At 48.4% G+C, this 20,948-nt stretch overlaps 1 protein-coding gene across 1 annotated transcript in view; it reads right to left on the bottom strand.

Annotated features, from left to right (window-relative positions):
- LOC140721446 (NACHT, LRR and PYD domains-containing protein 3-like) overlaps nt 1-17,175 on the bottom strand; it is a 57,133-nt gene extending 39,958 nt beyond the window's left edge. The window contains exons 1-2 of the mRNA XM_073036266.1: nt 16,700-17,175; nt 15,576-15,872 (exon numbers count right to left, since the gene is read on the bottom strand). Coding sequence (XP_072892367.1) covers nt 15,576-15,855 — 280 coding nt within the window. The 5' untranslated portion in view covers nt 15,856-15,872; nt 16,700-17,175. The remainder of the gene's footprint in view (nt 1-15,575; nt 15,873-16,699) is intronic.
- Nucleotides 17,176-20,948: the final 3,773 nt, after the last annotated feature.

Below are 20,948 nucleotides of genomic sequence, written 5' to 3'. Positions count from 1 at the left end.
GAGGAGATGTCAGGGATAAGTTTTTTTACGCTGAGAGTTCTCAGTGCGTGGAATGGGCTGCCGGCGACAGTGGTGGAGGCGGATACGATGAGACTCCTGGACAGGTACATGGAGCTCAGAAAAATAGAGGGCTATGTGTAACCCTAGGTTATTTCTAATGTTAGTACTTGTTCAGCACACATTTGTGGGCTGAAGGGCCTGTATTGTGCTGCAGGTAGTCTGTGTTTCTGTCTTCAGGGAACGGTGTCTCAGAAAGACAGCATCCATTGTTAAGGACCCCCAGCACCCAGGGTGTGCCCTTTTCTCACTGTTACCGTCGGGTAGGAGGTACAGAAGCCTGAAGGCACACACTCAGCGATTCAGGAACAGCTTCTTCCCCTCTGCCATCCGATTCCCAAATGGACATTGAACCCTTGAACACTACCTCACTTTTTTAATATATATTATTTAAGTTTCTTCTGCATGATTTTAATCTATTCAATATACATATACAGTAATTGATTTACTTATTTACTATTAACATCTTCTTCAATATTAAAGATCGCATTGAACTGCTGCGGCTGCTAAGTTGGCAAATTTCACGTTTCCTATTCCCCCTGTCCCCTCATCTCCTGATCTGCCCATGGCCTGCCTTTGGTCATCCTCCCTCTTTTCGCTCCTTCGTGGCCCTCTATCCTTGATGCCCATGGAAGGGGCAGTTTCTTCCCCTCTGACATCATATTCTTCAATGGATATTGATCCTTGAGCTCACTTTTTTAACATATATTATTTCTGTTTCTGTATGATTTTTTAATCTATTTAATATACGGCAGCCTGTATGAACTGAACTTTATATTTCCATCCGACAATTCATTATCCCCTAGACAACGATAGAGCTTACTTCTTATCGATTATTATTATACCCGCACTTTTCAGTTTAGTATTGACGACGTATATTATCTGTATATTTGCAATGATATTATTTTTGTGTATTTTTATTCATAAATACTGTTAAAAATAGTATCATCAGACTTCAACGGCTACTCCTATCTTTGCTGGTAAGACACCCAGTTACGGGGTTCGTAACAATACTGTAACTGATAACACTTAGTTATTACTGTTCTTCCCTTCTTCCTTCTCTAGATTGTGTACGGCATTGATCTGCTGCCGCTAAGCTAGCGAATTTCACGACACACGCCGGTGATAATAAACCGGATTCCGATTCTGAGACAGTCCGATTCGAGTGAGATCAGGATGAGTTGCCATAACGTCCGTCATCCACTAACACTCGTGTACAATGTCCTGTGTATGTTACTAGAAAGGGCTTCTTTGGTTTGTTACGAGCAGGAATGCTTCTTTGTCTGTTAAAAGTTTCTCTCGCCGTTGTTTCGCTTTAGAATGGCTGATATGGTAATTGTATTCATTTGTTAATCAATGGGGAACGCTATTGTGTTTTGTGAGGCTGGGAACTTGGGGGAGGGGTTGCGCGGGCTTGGGAGTGTGAGGGAAGTCCGGAGGAAGACGCCGAGGAAGGAGGACGTGCGCTCGGACGACCACCGGGAAGTCCGAAGTGGAAGTTTCGGGAGGACGACCACCGAGGAGTCGAATGGTTCGCTGGATGAGCTCCACCGATGTGCACTAAACTGACTGAACTTTGATAAGTTGGCGCCTTTTGTTTTTTTCTTATATATATATATATATATATATATATATATATATATATTGTATTGCCTAATACTCTTTTAATTTTAGTAAACTCTTTAAAGTGTATTTCATACCGGTATTTGTTGTGGGTTTGATACTGTTGACGGGCGCAAGGCATAAACGCGATTCTCACAGCACCTGCGTGTACGGGAGGCGGGGTTGGTGAGTGGCTGGATCTCCTTTTCCCCTAGACATATAGCAGCCTGTTGGGTAAGTGTTACATTTGCATCTGCTGTGATGCAGAGCTCTGGGAGGTTGGTCATGGCTAGAATCAGCTGCCACCCCAACAAAGACCTGGACCCACTGCAATCTCTCCCATCGCCACAGGAGGTCGGCAGTGAGTCAGGGCCCCGGTGGCTCCTGGCATGACGTTGAATCGCCTGGACAACACGAGCACTCACGCCAAAAGCCGTCTGTCGACCGCGGGTCAGAGTTTCACACGAGTAGTCTCGCAGGCCTGAGCAAGAAGCTGCAGAACTTGGGCTTCTGCACCTCCTTCTGCTGCCGGATCCTCGACTTCCTCCCCAGACGACCACAGTCTGCGCGGATCAAAAATAACATCCCCGCCGGTCATCACACCGGCACGCCTCAAAAGCCCAGTGCTCTGCTCTCTCTACACCCATGACCATGTAGCCCGGCAGAGCTCAAGTGCCTTCCACCGATTTGCTGACAATCGACAATCGACGGTAGGCGCAGGAGTAGGCCATTCGGCCCTTCTAGCCAGCACCGCCATTCTCTGTGATCGTGGCTGATCGTCCACAATCAGTACCCTGTTCCTGCCTTCTCCCCGTATCCCTTGTCCCCGTTATCTATAAGAGCTCTATCTAACTCTCTCCTGAAAGCATCCAGAGAATTGGCCTCCTCTGCCTTCTGGGGCAGAGCATTCCACATATCCACCACTCTCTGGGTGAAAAAGTTTTTCCGCATCTCTGTTTCCAAATGGCCTACCCCTTATTCTTAAACTGTGGCCTCTGGTTCTGGACTCACCCATCAGCGGGAACATGTTTCCTGCCTCCAGTGTGTCCAATCCCTTAATAATCTTATATGTTTCTATCAGATCCCCTCTCATCCTTCTAAATTCCAGTGTATACAAGCCCAGTCGCTCCGATCTTTCAACATAGGACAGTCCCGCCATCCCAGGAATCAACCTCGTGAACCTACGCTGCACTCCCTCAATAGCAAGAATGTCCTTCCTCAAATTTGGAGACCAAAACGGCACACAATACTCCAGGTGGGGTCTCACCAGGGCCCTGTACACATCAGACTTCCAATATAGCTCGGAGTCCTGCCATGTGCAGTTCGCTAATGACACGGCCATAGTGGGGTGTGTTAGGAATGGACAGGAGGAGGAGTATAGGAAACTGATACAGGACTTTGTGATATGGTGCAACTCAAACTACCTGCGTCTCAATATCACCAAGACCAAGGAGATGGTGGTGGACTTTAGGAGATCTAGGCCTCATATGGAGCCAGTGATCATTAATGGAGAATGTGTGGAGCAGGTTAAGACCTACAAGTATCTGGGAGTACAGTTAGACGAGAAGCTAGACTGGACTACCAACGCAGACGCCTTGTGCAGGAAGGCACAGAGTCGACTGTCCTTCCTTAGAAGGTTAGCGTCATTCAATGTCTGTAGTGAGATGCTGAAGATGTTCTATAGGTCAGTTGTGGAGAGCGCCCTCTTCTTTGTGGTGGCGTGTTGGGGAGGCAGCATTAAGAAGAGGGACGCCTCACGTCTTAATAAGCTGGTAAGGAAGGCGGGCTCTGTCGTGGGCAAAGTACTGGAGAGTATAACATCGGTAGCTGAGCGAAGGGCGCTGAGTAGGCTACGGTCAATTATGGAAAACCCTGAACATCCTCTACATAGCACCATCCAGAGACAGAGAAGCAGTTTCAGCGACAGGTTGCTATCGATGCAATGCTCCTCAGACAGGATGAAGAGGTCAATACTCCCCAATGCCATTCGGCTTTACAATTCAACCGCCAGGAGTAAGATATGTTAAAGTGCCGGGGTTAGGACTCAATGTATTTAAGTAAATTACTTAAGAACTTTTTAAAAGCTATTATTAATGCTTTTTGAGATAGTGATTTAGATGCATATCATATTTTTACTGAGTTAAGTATTGTATGTAATTAGTTTTGCTACAACAAGTGTATGGGACATTGGAAAAAATGTTGAATTTCCCCATGGGGATGAATAAAGTATCTATCTATCTATCTAGAAGGACCTCTTTATTCCTATACTTAATTCCTCTAGTTATAAAGGCCAGCATGCCATTGGCTTTCTTCACTGCCTGCTGTTCCTGCATGCTTGCTTTCATTGACCAATGTACACCTAGATCTCGTTGTACTTCCACTTTTCCTAACTTGACTCCATTTAGATAGTAATCTGCCTTCCTGTTCTTGCCACCAAAGTGGATAACCTCACATTTATCCACCATAAACTGCATCTGCCATACATTTGCCCACTCACCTAGCCTGTCCAAGTCACCCTGCATTCTCATAACATCCTCTAGGTGTACAGCTGCAGAAGGACACAACACAACTATTGTTGACAGAATTTCAGATGGGTGACAAGAAGGCATACCAGAGGGAGATGTATCAGCTAGTTGAGCGGTGTCACGTGAACAACCTTGCATTCAACATCAGTAAAAGCAGAGAACTGATCGTCGACTTCAGGAACGGTCAGACGAGGGAACGCGCACCAGCTCGTAGAGAGATCAGAAGCGGAAAGGGTGCGCAATTTTAAGTTCCTGGGCGTGATAGATCTCCGAGGATCTATCCCGGACTCAGCATATTGATGCAAATACAAACTAAGGCACGACAGTGGTTATATTTTGTGAGTAATACGAGGAGATTTGGTCTGTCACCAAAGAGACTCGAAAATTTCTATTGATGTACTGAGCCTTTACCGGGCAGCGTCACTGCCTGGAATGTGGGGGGCGGGGGGGGGGGCACAGGTCAACAGAAACTGCAGAGCATTGTAAACTCTGTCAACTCCATCATTGGCACCAGCTCCCCCAGCATCCAGGACATCTTCAAGGTGCCTCAAAAAGGCAGTATCCGTCATTAAGGACCCCGACCACCCAGGACATGCCCTCTTCCCATGTCTACCGTAAGGGGGGAGGTGCAGGAGCCCAAAGGCACACATTCAGCAATTCAGGAACGGCTTCTTTCCCTCCGCCATCCGATTTCTGAATGGAGATCCAACCCATGAACACTACCTCAGTACATTTTCTCCCCCCTCATTTTTCATGATTGAACCTCTTTTATCTGTACACGGATACGTAAAAGTATGTGTATATGTATGTATGTATACACACACACACATGCACACCTACACAATGTTCAATGGACTAAATAGGGTGGATGTGGAGGCCTAAGGTAGAAGGAGATGAGTTACACAGCTCTCGTTACAAGCACGAGCAGCTCAACTCTTTGAGTGATTATGCAGAAAGTTTGAAGTTAATAACTCATCTCCTTCTACCCAAGGCCACGAACTTATCAACCACCCCTGCTGTGGACACTTTCTGGAGGTCCAAGATCCGTACGCTCCACGACCGCTGGACTCAGTGTGTAAACGTAGGAGGGGACTATGTTGAAAAATAAATGCGCCAGGTTTTCTAAAATTGACTCCGGGCAAGGCTTTACTTTGACCAGTCCCACAGGTCTTGCTAAATCCACTCCTGTGGATTATACAAACTGTCAGGTGTCAGACACACAGTCTGGAGCAAACCCTGCCAAGTCATCCTCAGACTGTGATATCTCTCTCTCTCTCCCCCTCTCCCTCTCTCCCCCCCCTCCCCCACACCCCCCCTCCACCCCTCTCAATCTCTCTCTCTGGCTCCCCCTCGCTCTCTCTCATTTACACAGACTCTCACTGACCCTCTCCCACAGACTCTCGTTCTGTCTGCTCTCTCGTGTCTACCTTACTAAATCAAACTGTCCTCTCCCTACACCTTTCCCTCATTCACTCGCTCTCCACTCTCATTGATTCTGCGTCTCATTGACCCTCTTTCTCGCACACTGACCCTCACTCTTACTGAAAATCTCTCCCACCAAAGCTATCTATCATAAAGTCCTCCCCTTATCCCTCCCCGACCGTCTCTAACTGCAGGTTTCGCAGTGCAACACTCTCACAAAGAACCTCTCCCTCGGCATCCCTCTCTTACCCATCCATCTTGTCAGTAACTCTCTCTCTCTCACTGATCCTTACTGACATTACCTGTGGCTGCTACTCTCTCTTGCTGACTATCACTGTCCCCCTCTCTCACTCTCTCCCCATCTGTCTGTCTCTGTCTACCTCACTCTTTCAATCCCTCTGATCCTGTTTCTCTCCCTCTCTCTATCTCTGCCCCTCTCTTCCCTCCCCCTCCCACCCACTCTCTCTCCTTCTCTCTCTCTCTCTCTCTCTCGGTCACTAATCCTGCCTGTTATTAACTCTCAACTGTGAAAACCCCCCCTCATGCTCACTCTCTCTCCCCTCTCCTCTCTATCTTGCCCCTCTCTCTGTCCTGTCTCTCTCTCCCCGTTTTACACACTCTCTCTGTCCCTCTCTCTTTCCCTCTCCTGTTCACTCGCTCTGCCCCCCCTTTCTCTCCACCACTCGCTCTCTCTCCCACCCTTCTCTCTCTCTCTCTCTCTCTCCCTCTCTCCTTGTTCAATGCACGTTAGGTACGCTATCCTCAGTGCTAACACTCTCCTGCAACCTTTCTTTATACGTTGTTCACAGCTTGTTCTGTGACTTCATAAATGTTATCACGTCCCCCCAGGGAAATGACCTTCATCACCCCACGTTTCTTTAACCACTCCCTCAGCTTCATGGTCACCGTCGGAATCTTTTGCCGACACAACGCAGTGCCAAGAGCAAACCGGAAGTCACTGCCAGCACGCAGCCTCAGACCGGGTCGTCACACTTCCGAGACTCACCCTCAGCTCCAACGAGGGCGATTGTTCCCGGAAGTCTTGGAGGGATATTTAAACGGCTTCAGGTGGTCGGCAAAGGCGTGACCTGCACGGTCCCGAGGCGCAAACTACGCGAGAATACAAAACTTATTCCCTTCGCTCTTACCATGTCCCACTGGCGTGGCGAGTAATTATAATAAACACGATCAGTGCGCAGCACAGAATAATTAAGTGGGGTATTAAGGAGGGCAACCAAAGAGGCCACGGAATGCACCTGCAGGCAAGGTGAAGGAGAATCCAAAAGCACTTCATAGGTGTACTAAGAGTAAATGGTGTCGCAAGAGAGAGAATTGGCATCTTTCAAGATCAACATGATCGACTATGTGGCAATGGAGATAGGTGATTTTTTTCCCAGAGAGAACCGGCGTCTTTAAAGATCAACATGATCGACTACGTTGGAGGGCAATGGAGATAGGTGATTTTTTTTTGGATTTTTTTTCCTGATTATATCTCACTGTGGAGAACGTCACGCAAGTTAAGGAATTAAAGGAAATAAGCTGCGATATATTGGACCATTTATGTTTTTTCTAACTACAGGGTACACTCAACGCCGTAATTCCCTCCAGGCTCGACAAGAAGCTCAGAGACCTCGGCCTTCACCCTGCCTTGCGCAGATGGATCCTGGACTTCCTGTCAGATCACCGGCAGCTGGTAAGAGAGGGCTCCCTCACCTCTGCCCCTCAGGGCTGTGTCCTCAGCCCCCTCCTTTACTCTCTGTATGCCCATAACTGTCTCACCACCCACAGCTCCAATCTGCTAATTCAATTTGCTGATGATACTACACTGATGGGCTTAATCTCAAATAATAATAAGGCAGCCCTCAGGGAAGAAGTCATCACCTTGACACAATGGTGTCAAAAGAACGACTTCTCCCTCAATGTCGCAAGAACAAAGGAGCTGGTTGTGGACGACAGGAGGAATGGAGATGGGCTGACCCCGATTGACATCAATGGACCTGGGGTTGAGAGGGTGAACAGATTTAAGTTCCTCAGCATAAGCCACCGAGGATCTCACGTGGTCTGTACACACCGGCTGTGTGGTGAAAAAGGCACAACAGTGTCTCTTTCACATCAGATGGTTGAGGAAGTTTGGTTTGGGCCCCCAAATCCTGAGGACTTTCTACAGGGGCCACAATTGAGAGCATCCTGAGTGGCTGCATCACTGCCTGGTATGGGAACTGTACTTCCCTCAATCGCAGGACTCTGCAGAGAGTGGTGCGGACAGCCCAGCGCATCTGTAGATGTGAACTTCCCACTATTCAGGGCATTTACAGTGACAGGTGTGTAAAAAGGGCCTGAAGGATCATTGAGGACCCGAGTCACCCCACCCACAAGGTGCCAGCATCCAGGAAACGCCAGGACCAACAGGCTTCAGGACATCTTCCACCAGGCCATCACACTGATCATGCTGATGCAACTGTATTTCTATGTCATACTGTTGTACATAGTATTTATTACAAATTACTGCAAATAGCACATTTAGAAGGATATGTAACGTAAGGATTTTCACTCGTCATGTACGTGAAGGATGTAAGTAATAAAGTCAATTCGATTCAATACCGTCAGTCTTGAAGCATATTGAAGTGGATGATTTCCAGATCTTGAGAAAAGTGTGTCTCTTATCTAACGGGAAACTGACAATGGAACTGCAGAGGGCTCTAAGCAGCCTTTTTCCCCCCCATTGGTGATGCACTTGAAGACTAAGTGTCGACATTCGTTTAAGAACGGTAGCAAAGTTGAGCCAGAGAACAAAAGGGCAGTGAGATGGACATTAGTGGTGGACAAGTCAATGGAGGGGACTTCGAGGGACAGGAAATATTAATCAGTGCTCTGACAAGAATTGATTTGGGGCAGTCGGCAAGGTTTTCCGCATGGAAGATTGCATTTCTGAGGTGGGTTAGAGCATTCTCCAAAGAGTTTACACGGAGTACCGATGAGGAGCGGATGACACCCTGTTAATTGCAAAAGTATGGAGGAATAACTACTAGGCCTCATATGGAGCCAGTGATCATTAATGGAGAATGTGTGGAGCAGGTTAAGACCTACAAGTATCTGGGAGTACAGTTAGACGAGAAGCTAGACTGGACTGCCAACACAGATGCCTTGTGCAGGAAGGCACAGAGTCGACTGTACTTCCTTAGAAGGTTGGCGTCATTCAATGTTTGTAGTGAGATGCTGAAGATGTTCTATAGGTCAGTTGTGGAGAGCGCCCTCTTCTTTGTGGTAGTGTGTTGGGGAGGCAGCATTAAGAAGAGGGATGCCTCACGTCTTAATAAGCTGGTAAGGAAGGCGGGCTCTGTCGTGGGCAAAGTACTGGAGAGTATAACATCGGTAGCAGAGCGAAGGGCGCTGAGTAGGCTACGGTCAATCATGGAAAACCCTGAACATCCTCTACATAGCACCATCCAGAGACAGAGAAGCAGTTTCAGCGACAGGTTGCTATCGATGCAATGCTCCTCAGACAGGATGAAGAGATCAATACTCCCCAATGCCATTCGGCTTTACAATTCAACCGCCAGGAGTAAGATATGTTAAAGTGCCGGGGTTAGGACTCAATGTATTTAAGTAAACTACTTAAGAACTTTTTAAAAGCTATTATTAATGCTTTTTGAGAGGGTGATTTTAGATGCATATCATATTTTTACTGAGTTAAGTATTGTATGTAATTAGTTTAGCTACAATAAGTGTATGGGACATTGGAAAAAATGTTGAATTTCCCCATGGGGATGAATAAAGTATCTATCTATCTAAACTTAATTGATATAGTTGTTGAAGAAAGTGCAAAAATGGGTCCATCTATCAATTGCAAAAAGACAGACTGTACGGTGATATTCAAAAAGGAGAATCCCATCTGCAGGCCGAGAATAAACGGGGAAGACATAAACAAAGTACAGAACTTCTGCTACTTCGGAAGCTGGATGACATTAGCTGGCAGGTGCAACATGAACATCAAAAGAAGAATAGGGATGGCAAAAGACACCTTTACCAGAATGACCAACGCTAAACTGGGCATGACAACCCGCTACAGAGCACTGGAACGTTACATTTATCCAGTTATGTTATAAGGTTCAGAATGTAGGACAATATCCAGTAACATGAGGAAACAAACTGAAGCAGCAGAGATGTGGTTTCTGAGCAGGATGCAAAGAATATCTTGGATGAAACGAGTATCAAACGAGGACGTCGTGAACCGGGCAAGCACAGAAATAACGTACGAGATCATGAAAAGGCAACTTAACTTCACTGGAGCAAACACGAGGAAATCTGCCGATGCTGGAAATTCAAACAACAACACGCACAAAATGCTGGTGGAACGCAGCAGGCCGGGCAGCATCTACAGGGAGAAGCGCCGTCGACGTTTCGGGCCGAGACCCTCCGTCAGGAGTCCATTGGACTTGTGATTAGGAAATTAGGAATTGTAACTCCATTGGACTTGTGATTAGGAAATTAGGAATTGTAACTTCATTGGACTTGTGATTAGGAAATTAGGAATTGTAACTTCATTGGACTTGTGATTAGGAAATTAGGAATTGTAACTTCATTGGACTTGTGATTAGGAAATTAGGAATTGTAACTTCATTGGACTTGTGATTAGGAAATTAGGAATTGTAACTTCATTGGACTTGTGATTAGGAAATTAGGAATTGTAACTTCATTGGACTTGTGATTAGGAAATTAGGAATTGTAACTTCATTGGACTTGTGATTAGGAAATTAGGAATTGTAACTTCATTGGACTTGTGATTAGGAAAGAGGAGTTAGAATGCACGGTAATTATGGGAAAGATTGAAGGGAAGAAAGCAAGAGAAAGGCAAAGACAAACGACGATGGAGACAGCAGCCAGGGAACTGGAAATGAATACGCTTGACCCGAAACAGGAGTGTGTGGGCCGTGGCAGCCAAAGCTCAAACTGGGCACGGCCCCTGATGATGATGACGACGACTGATGGGGGATAGGTGACAGATGTTGCCTATGTGGCCATCAGAAAGGTCATACATGGAAATCCAGTCTCGAACATTAGGTCACATGGGAGGGCTGGATCAGTATTGAAGACAGAGATTGACAGGTGCTTCACTGGACACGGCATCAAAGGCAACGGGGAGAAGGTCGGAGAACACACTTGAGGAGGGAGAAAGAAATGATCGGCCATGATGGAATGGCAGAGCAGGCTCGACGGGCCAAATGGCCCAGTTCGGCTCCTATGTCTGATGGTCAGTAACGTTCCACCATCATCCCCTGCCTCCACAAGTGACTTGATCGAGGAAGCAGTGGATGATGCTGGAACGTTATTGGCGGCACTGTGACCAATGGGGCTGTGCAGATTCCTTTAATTGGCCACTTTTTAAAAAAAATGACAAACTTGCAGGTGAAATCAAAACGTGTGGATACATAGATAGTGAAGGTTAAAAAGTGATCTCTATCAGATTATTACGTGGACCAATTGAATGGAAATTTACATTCAATTCAGTTCAGTGCTGTACAAAAATACGGAGGGGGAGGGGGAGAGGGAGGGGGAGAGGGAGGGGGAGAGGGAGGGGGAGAGGGAGGGGGAGAGGGAGGGGGAGAGGGAGGGGGAGAGGGAGGGGGAGGGGGAGAGGGAGGGGGAGAGGGAGGGGGAGAGGGAGGGGGAGAGGATGCAATTTTATGTATTGCATTGTACAGCTGCAAAAAAAAATTCATGACATGTATGTGCGATGATAAATCTGATTCTGATGTGGGTCTCTATTGAGGACTGAGAGTGGGAAAGGGGCAGGGAGAGGGGAATCACAGTTTGGTAAAGCGGAAGGGAGAGGGAGGCGAGCACCAAGCACCAAAGAAATTCTGCATTGACCCACAAGCCAATTGCTCAGAATCAATTTACCTTGACTGGCGCCCCCCAGGGCTGGGTGTGTTTAACTGCACGCCAAAATGTACCACACCCCCAACCCGCCTGTGGCACTCTCTCTCTCTCTCTCTCTCTGACAACTGGGCCACACCCCTCTGGTGAGGCTCCACCCTCGCTATTCCCAACATGCTTTGCTCCCAGCAGATTTGCAAACTCACTCTGCTCCACGCTGGCAAACTCAGTCCCGTGCAACAGTCTCGGAACCTCTTGCTACTCCAGAGCGGGGATGCAATGGTGAGGCTTCACCTTGAGCACGGTGAACAGCTTTCGGCTTCTCATCCAGGGGGAAAAAAAGAGATGTGCTGGCATTGGAGAGGCTCCGGAGGCGGTTCGCATGACTGATTCCAGGAACGAAGGGGTTAACACAGGAGGAACGTTTGACGGCTCTGTGTCTGTACTCGCTGAAATCTAGAAGGGTGGGGGGGGGGGGGGGTGGGTCTGGGGAGATCTCCGAAACCTTCAGTATTGAAAGGCCTAGACAGAGTAGACGCGGAAAGGATGTTTCCCATGGTGGGGGAGTCTAGGACAAGAGGGCACAGCCTCAGGATTGGGGGGGGGGGGGGGTGGTGTCCATTTAAAACAGAAATGCGGAGACATTTCCTTCGCCAGGGGTTGGTGAATCTGCGCAATCTGTTACCACTGGCACCTGTGGAGGCCGGGTCGTTGGGTGTATTTAAGGCAGAGATCGATAAGTCATACATTGGACAGGGCATCGAAGGTGACAGGGAGAGGGCCAGGGAATGGAGTTGAGGAGGGGGAAAGAAAAAAGGACCAGCCATGATTGAATGGCGGAGCAGACTCAATGGGCCAGACGGCCGAATTCAGCTCCTGCGTCATACGGTCTACAAACACGCGCCCAAGTCTCCTGCACAGTACCGTGCGCGCGCTTGCACTACGTTTAGTCAGACCAGGGTCGAATATTCCACACTCCCGGGGTGAGCGCTGTAAAACAAGGTGCCTAAGAGTGTCACAACACAGTACTGCAGAGAGACGGGATGGTAGAGGACGCACTTGGCGCATCGGGCTTCCTCAGTCAGTGCGTGGGTGCCAAGTTGACACTGGCAATGCCGCCGGTGGGGTACCGCCTTCCCAGTTGGTCAAGCTGCCACAGGGTGGGGGGCTAGCAGCGGGGAAGGGTGCAGAAGCAAGTTCCCAGGGGCCGAGGGGCTTGGTCCCAGGGAGAGCTCGGCCTGCAAGGACTGCACTTCTTGGGACATAGGTAACTGAGGCTTCATCTAAGAAGGAAAGGCGTATGGTGTGCTGGCATTTACCAGCCGTGGGACTGAATTCAAGAGGAGTGAGGTAATGCTGCAGCTATATAAGACCCTGGTCAGACCCCACTTGGGAGTACTGTGCTCAGTTCTGATCGCCTCGCTACGGGAAGGATGTGGATACTACAGAGAGGCTGCAGAGGAGATTTACAAGGATGTTGCCCGGATTGGGGAGCGTGCCTTGTGAGAATAGGTTGAGTGAACTCGGCCTTTTCTCCTTGGATCGACGGAGGATGAGAGGTGACCTGATAAAGGTGTACAAGATGATGAGAGGCATTGATCGTGTGGATAGTCAGAGGCTTTTTCCCCAGGGCTGAAATGGCTAGCACGAGAGGGGGCATCAGTGTCGTCTTGGTTCCGGGCTGGGAGAAATCTAGAACTTGACAGTACGGGTCAAAGGTAAGAGGGGAGAGTGCAGGTCGATTCACCTACCACCTGGCATTACCCCCTCCCTACTCGCCTTACCCAGACTTCTCATCTCTTCCCCCGCCCCCACCCCCCAAGTCCTAATAACAGGTCTTAGCCCGAAACGTCGACTGTTTACTCTTATCCATAGACGCTGCCTGGCCTTCCGAGTTCCTTCAGCATTGAGTGTGAGTGTGAGTGTGAGTGTGAGTGTGAGTGTGTGAGTGTGAGTGTGAGTGTGAGTGTGTGTGTGTGTGAGTGAGTGTGAGTGTGAGTGTGAGTGTGTGTGTGTGTGTGTGTGTGTGTGTGTGTGCTGCTTGGGTTTCCAGCACCTGCAGATTTCCCCCCGTCTGTGACTGGACCTTCCTCCGGTTAGATTTTCGCGCACATTGAACGAGCTGCCAAACGGAGAGGCTGGTGCAACAGGGTCGTCTTAACGTGGCACAGGGCTGAATAGGCCCGTCTGGCCCTTTGAGCCACGCCACGCAGCAAATCCCTGATTTCCTCCCAGCCTAATCACGGGAAAATCTTACAACCTATTGAACTACCAGCCTGCAGGTCGCTGCAGCGTGGAAGGAAACTGCGCACCTGGACAGAACCCACATAGTCCGGGGAGACTGTACCAACCATGGGACTCCTGTTGCGCAACTCCAGGAACCCAAAATGTTCATCGATACAGTGGCGTGCAAAAGTCTGGGCACCCCCTGGTCAAAATTTCTGTTACTGTGAATAGTTAAGTAAGTGGAAGATGACCTGATCTCCAAAAGTCATAAAGTTAAAGACGAAACATTCTTTTCAACATTTTAAGCAAGATTAGCATGTTATTTTTGTACAATTTTAGAGTGGGGTTAAAAAAAAAGGAAAGGAGCACTATGCAGAAGTTTGGGCACCAAAAGAGATTTGAGCTCTCAGATAACTTTTACCAAGGTCTCACACCTTAATTAGCTTGTTAGGGCTATGGCTTGTTCACAGTCATCGTTAGGAAAGGCCAGGTGATGCAAATTTCAAAGCTTTATAAACACCCTGACTCCTCAAACCTTGTCCCAACAATCAGCAGCCATGGGCTCCTCTAAGCAGCTGCCTAGCACTCTGAAAATTAAAATAAACGATGCCCACAAAACAGGAGAAGGCTATAAGATGATAGCAAAGCGTTTTCAGGTAGCCGTTTCCTCAGTTCGTAAAGTAATTAAGAAATGGCAGTTAACGGGAATGGAGGAGGTCAAGTTGAGGTCTGGAAGACCAAGAAAACTTTCTGAGAGAACTGCTCGCAGGATTGCTAGAAAAACAAATCAAAAGCCCCATTTGACTGCAAAAGACCCTCAGGAAGGTTTAGCAGACTCTGGAGTGGTGGTGCACTGTTCTACTGGGCAGCGACACCTGCACAAATATGACCTTCGTGGAAGAGTCATCAGAAGAAAACATTTCCGGCGTCCTCACCACAAAATTCAGCTTCAGAAGTTTGCAAAGGAACATCTGAACAAGCCTGATGCATTTTGGAAACAGGTCCTGTGGACTGATGAAGCTAAAATAGAACTTTTTGGTTGCAATGAGCAAAGGAATGTTTGGAGAAAAAAGGGTGCAGAATTTCATGAAAAGAACACCTCCCCAACTGTTAAGCACGGGGGTGGATCGATCACGCTTTGGGCTTGGGTTGCAGCCGGTGGCACGGGGAACATTTCACTGGTGGAGGGAAGAATGAATTCAATTAAATACCAGAAAATTCTGGAAGCAAACATCACACCGTCTGTAAAAGAGCTGAAGATGAAAAGAGGATGGTTTCTACAACAGGATAATGACCCTAAACACACCTCAAAATCCACAATGGACTACCTCAAGAGACACAAGCTGAAGGTTTTGCCATGGCCCTGACAGTCCCCCGACCTAAACATCATCGAAAATCTGTGGATAGACCTCAAAAGAGCAGTGCATGCAAGACGGCCCAAGAATCTCACAGAACTAGAAGCCTTTTGCAAGGAAGAATGGGCAAAAATCCCCCAAACAAGAACTGAAAGAGCCTTAGCTGGCTACAGAAAGCGTTTACAAGCTGTGATACTTGCCAAAGGGGGTGTTACTAAGTACTGACCGTGCCGGGTGCCCAAACTTTTGCTGCAGGCCCCTTTTTCCTTTTTTTTTGTTATTTTGAAAGTGTAAAAGATTGAAATAAAAAAAATATATTTTTTTAATAAATATTAAAGAAATGTCTCATCTATAACTTCATGCCTTCTGGAAATCAGGTCATCTCTTACTCGCAGTAACAGAAATTTTGACCGGGGTGCCCAATCTTTTGCATGCCACTGTATTTTCACAACGGGGCATCCAAACTATGTTTTACGATTAAAGTTTTTAAATGGAATATTGATCCACTAACCTGCACCGTGGACAGTGATTTGAGAGCTGCTCCTGGTAAGGCTGCCGGTAAGAGCAATGATTTCTCGAGGAGCAGTTGTTGCCGGGGAGTGTTGGCGCTCCCTTGTCGCAGGGACTTGATGAAAGTCTCTGGTGCTGGCCCCCACGTAATAATAATCACCGCGCCGTGGGGCAGGGTCCGGAACACGCACTTGGTCACCGGGACGGTTTTGTGAAATTTGAACGCCCTGCCCGGCTGCAGGGCTCGCAGGCCCGGGAGCCTTGTCCTGATTCGCCCCCATTCCGGCTCGGTTGTTCCCTGTTAAGTGCAAAATCCGGATTAAAATGCGGCAGCGAGAACATCCAGAGGATACGGTTTAAAAAAAAACACACACACAAAATGCTGGCAGAACTCAGCAGGCCAGACGGCCTCTATGGGAGGAGGTAGTGACGACGTTTCGGGCCGAAACCCTGCTGAGTTCTGCCAGCATTTTGTGTTTTTATTTATTTCCAGCATCTGCAGATTCACTCGTGTTGCAAGGGAATGCGGTCACTGGCTTTCAATAGGGGTTGCGTGTCAGTAATTGGTAAACACTGATACGCGTCACCTAGGTACCGGGTCCACTGTAACTACTGCCAAAAATAACAACGTTGGCGGGAGACAGTCCAGCGAGATAGTTAAGGTAACCTGGCTCACGTTCACGGACGGAATACAATCGCGGTTCAAGGTGCAAATGAGTGTGGCACAATTTCAAGGGCAGCGCCGAAAACGCTTTAACCAAAACTGCAGTTAAGTATTTGAACTACTTTGTAGAAACCGGACCGGCACCTAACGGGGTCGCGTACGATCTTGCACACCTCCCTTGCGGTTCAAACAAGTCCAGATCCCTGGGGACTCAACGCACTGACTCCTCGTCGCTGACTGCCCGATCCCCGGGATCCATTCACCACGGGTCACACACTCTCCGTTCTTGGGGCCGGTACTCCACGGGGTGGGGAGGGGGGGGGGGGAGGGTGTGGAAAGTGGGGGGAGGGGAGTTGTCTTTTCCAGCGGGGCCCACACTCCCCCTGACTGCCTGACGCCTCCCCCACTCCGCCGAGGAATGCGGAACTACACACCATTTTCCATCGAAGCGGCACACTCACCTCCCGATCGCAAACGCAGAGGCTCGCGTTAGCTCCTCTCTGGAACTTCCATTCGAGATCACGCTCCCGGCCCGGACTACTGACGGGGTCCTCCGACGCCTTTACCTTCCCCGTGATTTGTCACCCAGCGCTCGTTCAGCAATCAGTCACTCGTCCCGTGAAACCCGAATTAAATCCTGCGGCTGAATCCGTGCCGTCCGCTTTAAAACCGAGAGAGTCGGAGCGGCCTCGGCGGCTCCAGCTCCGCCCCGCTTCCTGACGAGTTCCAACTCGACACGGTATCGATTACCCCCGTTACTGGGAAACGCGGCGTTCCAGCAACACGTACTGGGGTAAATGGGGTTCTGAGGTAGTTGGAGATGGAGCCCCTTTCTGACCGTCATTCAAGGACCGCTGCCGTACGCTCCCGAGAAAATCGCACATACTGAGTCACTGGGTAACACCGCTCATACGCGGAAGGACTGGGAGCTCAACAGAGCAACGCGCCCCTCTTGCCCACAGCGCCAGCAGTGGCCGGAGGAGTGAACACACGACACAGCTGGCTGCGGCCTTTCAGCCCCTCGAATCCGTCCCTCAGTGCCAGCGGAGGCGGACCAAGTTGTACTCTAAAAGACAGATTTTATAAAGGGGCAATGTCAGATTGTTCTCGACACCTCGGTGCAACATTTTACTGCTTCTAATCTGCCAAAGCATATGCATATTGGGGAACAAAAGCGTACCCAGACTCAGAAAGTGAGCAGGGTTCCGAGCCCGCATCCACTCATTGGCCACTTCAGAAGTTAGAGGAGGTGCCGAAGGAAGTTGCCGCTGGACGTAAGCTCCTGACCTTCCCCTGTTGCTGGCGACCCACTGCAAGGCTCGGCGTGCTGTCGGTCGAAGATGCTCTTCTGCACACCGCAGTCAGAACGCGTGTCTTTTCGAGTTGTCAACTCGAACCAGTCTGACCATTCTCCTCTAATTGTGGTGAACTACATATACCAGAGTGGTTTGCTCCCAACAGACCCCCTGCTGACTGCTCCTGTGGCTCCTCCCACAAACCCCTGTACAAAGGCGAATGAGGCCTGAGCCTGGCCTCATTCTCCAGGATGTGGTGTTGTTCATTCTTCCAGTCCATAAAAGCCGATATCTCACTTCTACGTCTCAGAGTGAGTTATTGATGGTGCATCAATAATCTCTCTCATTAACGAAGCGCTTTCGCCGACAGAACTGCCGCTCTCCGCGCGCGCGTGTATTTTTTTTTCTCTCTCTCTCTCTTGGTAGTTTGATTTCTCGCGCCATTTCGCTGCAAACTCCAGAGACTGATGTGCTTGAAAATCGCCGGAGATCAGCACTCTCCGGGATACTCAAATCAGCCCGGCAGGCACCAGCAATCGATTCGCGGTCAAGGTCATTGAGAACATTCCGCTGCTTGGTCTGAATAACGACTGAACCTCTTGACCTCCGGCGCCCTCAGATTTTTCTCTTGCTTGTGACCGGACCGCTTCTTGACCGTGCGTGCACGCCAATTATGCATGGCGTCGCTGTCACGTCATTAATTGAATATTTGCATTAACGAGCAGGTCCGCAGGGGCAACTGATAAATTGGCCACGGATGCAAATCAGATGAGCAAACTCCGGTTCATTCCGTCCTTCTTCCTGCCTTTGTCGTGGTTCTTCGTGCCTCACAAACGACCAAGAGACGCAGAAGATTCTTCAAGAAGGGTTAAACTTTAATTTGCAAATCAAAGCTGAGACAGTCATTGAGCTAGTCGCTGATTGCCCCCCGACCCCCGGACACAGCATTTTTTATAGCAATCTCCTGGTCCAGTTGCATTAGCATATGTAATCGATCTATAGTTGCGTATTACACGTACGTGCAGTACGTCATGTCCCTATTGTTCCTATCAATTCGCTTAATCATGTTCTAATCTACATCTCTTAGCTACCTCTCATTAACACACCATTGTCTTCTACATTTTTAAGACTTCAGTCTCCTACCAAATTGGGTACATGCATAGCAAATTTCAAAACTGACTTCATAGTTTTGGTAAATTTATACTTTTGTACTCCAATACCTTCTGGACCGCAAATTACCATCCGTGGAGGACTGCAGGAGGAATGGAGACAGGCTGATCCCCCCTGTTGGCATCAGTGGATCCGGGGTTGAGAGGGCGAACAGCTTCTCAGAGTGCACATCACCGAGGGCCAACTCGGTGAAGGACGCTCTTTGGTCGGCCCGGAACGTGGAGGTCTCCCAGCACATGGAGATGCCCGTGGCTGTGTGCTGCATTCTCGCCTGCAGGATTACCCGCCGCGAAGGCCCTTTGGGGAGGGACCACAGTTTGCGGTTCATCACCCGCGGGAGTGGGAGGGGTCGGGTGGGGAGGAGAATACCCCTCATCAGCGGTGTGGATGGATGAGTCAACATGGCGCCCCAGGAGTGGCTGGAAATGTATAGACCGTAAAGGAGCTTCGGTGAAGGAATGAGAGTCAACGCCTGGATGTTTATCGTTAATAATTTTTATTTTATTGTGAATACGTCTTTAATCCTTGCCGAAAGAGTCAATGAATGTTTTATTGTAAACATCTTTAATTTGAACAGGAACAGAGAGCCAACGCATAATTTACCTTTAAATAACTTTATTTATTGTATAAGGACTCAAGTTTAACGAAGGTTTTTATTTTCTTTCTACGTAAATAACTTTATTTTGTAATATTTCTGAATAAAGTATTTTTGGAAACAAAAATCACGAGGATCTCACGTGGTCTGTACACACCAGCTGTGGGGTGAAAAAGGCACAACATCGTCCCTTTCATCTCAGATGGTTGAGGAAGTTCAGTATGGGTCCCCAAATCCTGAGGACTTCCTACAGGGGCACAATTGAGAGCATCCTGACTGGCTGCATCACTGCCTGGTATGGGAACTGTACTTCCCTCAATCGCAGGACTCTGCAGAGAGTGGTGCGGACAGCCCAGCGCATCTGTAGATGTGAACTTCCCACTATCCAGGACATTTACAGAGACAGGTGTGTAAAAAGGGGCCGAAGGATCATTGGGGACCCGAGTCACACCAACCACAAACTGTTCCAGCTGCCACCATCTGGGAAACGGTACCACAGCATAAAAGCCAGGACCAACAGGCTCCGGGACAGCTTCTGCCACCAGGCCGTCAGACCGATTAATTCACACTGATACAACTGTATTTCTATGTTATATGGACTGTCCTGTTGCACATGCTATTTATTATAAATTACTATAAATTGCACATTGTGCATTTAGATGGAGACGTAACGTAAAGATCTTTACTCCTCACGTATATGAAGGATATATGTCAATTCAATTCTATTCATACATAGGGAAACTAACGAGTGCTAGAAGCAGCTTAGCGTTGAATTTAAAAAAAAAAACAAGAACAGAAAACAATACAGCACAGTACAGGCCATTCGGCCCACAATTGTGCCGACATTCAAACCCTGCCTCCCATATAACCCTCCACCTTAAATTCCTCCATATACCTGTCTAGTAGTCTCTTAAACTTCACTAGACTGTCTGCCTCCACCACTGACTCAGGCAGTGCATTCCACGCACCAACCACTCCCTGAGTGAAAAACCTTCCTTTAATATCCCCCTTGAACTTCCCTCCCCTTACCTTAAAGCCACGTCCTCTTGTATTGAACAGTGGTGCCCTGGGGAAGAGGCGCTGGCTGTCCACTCTATCTATTCTTAATTCCTGGAGAAAATTTGCAAGGAAAACCGTGGATGTGGGCAGAAATAGGAGAACCCCTGCTGGAAAACATTTAACTTTCCACGCTGGAGTAGAACCACTGTCACATTGGTCAGGCAGCCCATTCTACACATTGAAGGGTCTTTGAGGGAAGAACCCCTCTCCCCCCATTCTCCCCTTAATCATTTCATCTTTCACCCCTAACCCACGGCCCCCAAGTCCTAAATTCACGCAATTTCGGTGGAAACATATACTGCGTGCAATTACCCCATCTATAACCCTAATAAAACTTGCGTTTTAATATCAGCCGGTGACCTCAGTTCTTCTGGACGTCGGTCTGTGTTACAGTTCTTTAAGTCCGCCGCACGACTGGGTGTATCCAGAGATACCGGCCACGTGACAGATGCACTGCCACCTGGCTGGTCGGAGGAGACACCACATGCCAATCAACATTTGGTCCCTCCCAACTAATCAATGCACACCTAAATTATTGGTCACCTTAATTGGATTATCTCGCCCAGCCCCCATGCTATAAAAGGTGAGACT

The sequence above is a fragment of the Hemitrygon akajei genome, unplaced genomic scaffold (assembly GCF_048418815.1).
Source record: "Hemitrygon akajei unplaced genomic scaffold, sHemAka1.3 Scf000055, whole genome shotgun sequence".
NCBI classification, from domain to species: Eukaryota; Metazoa; Chordata; class Chondrichthyes; order Myliobatiformes; family Dasyatidae; genus Hemitrygon; species Hemitrygon akajei.
This window is presented reverse-complemented; position numbering and strand designations above follow the sequence as displayed.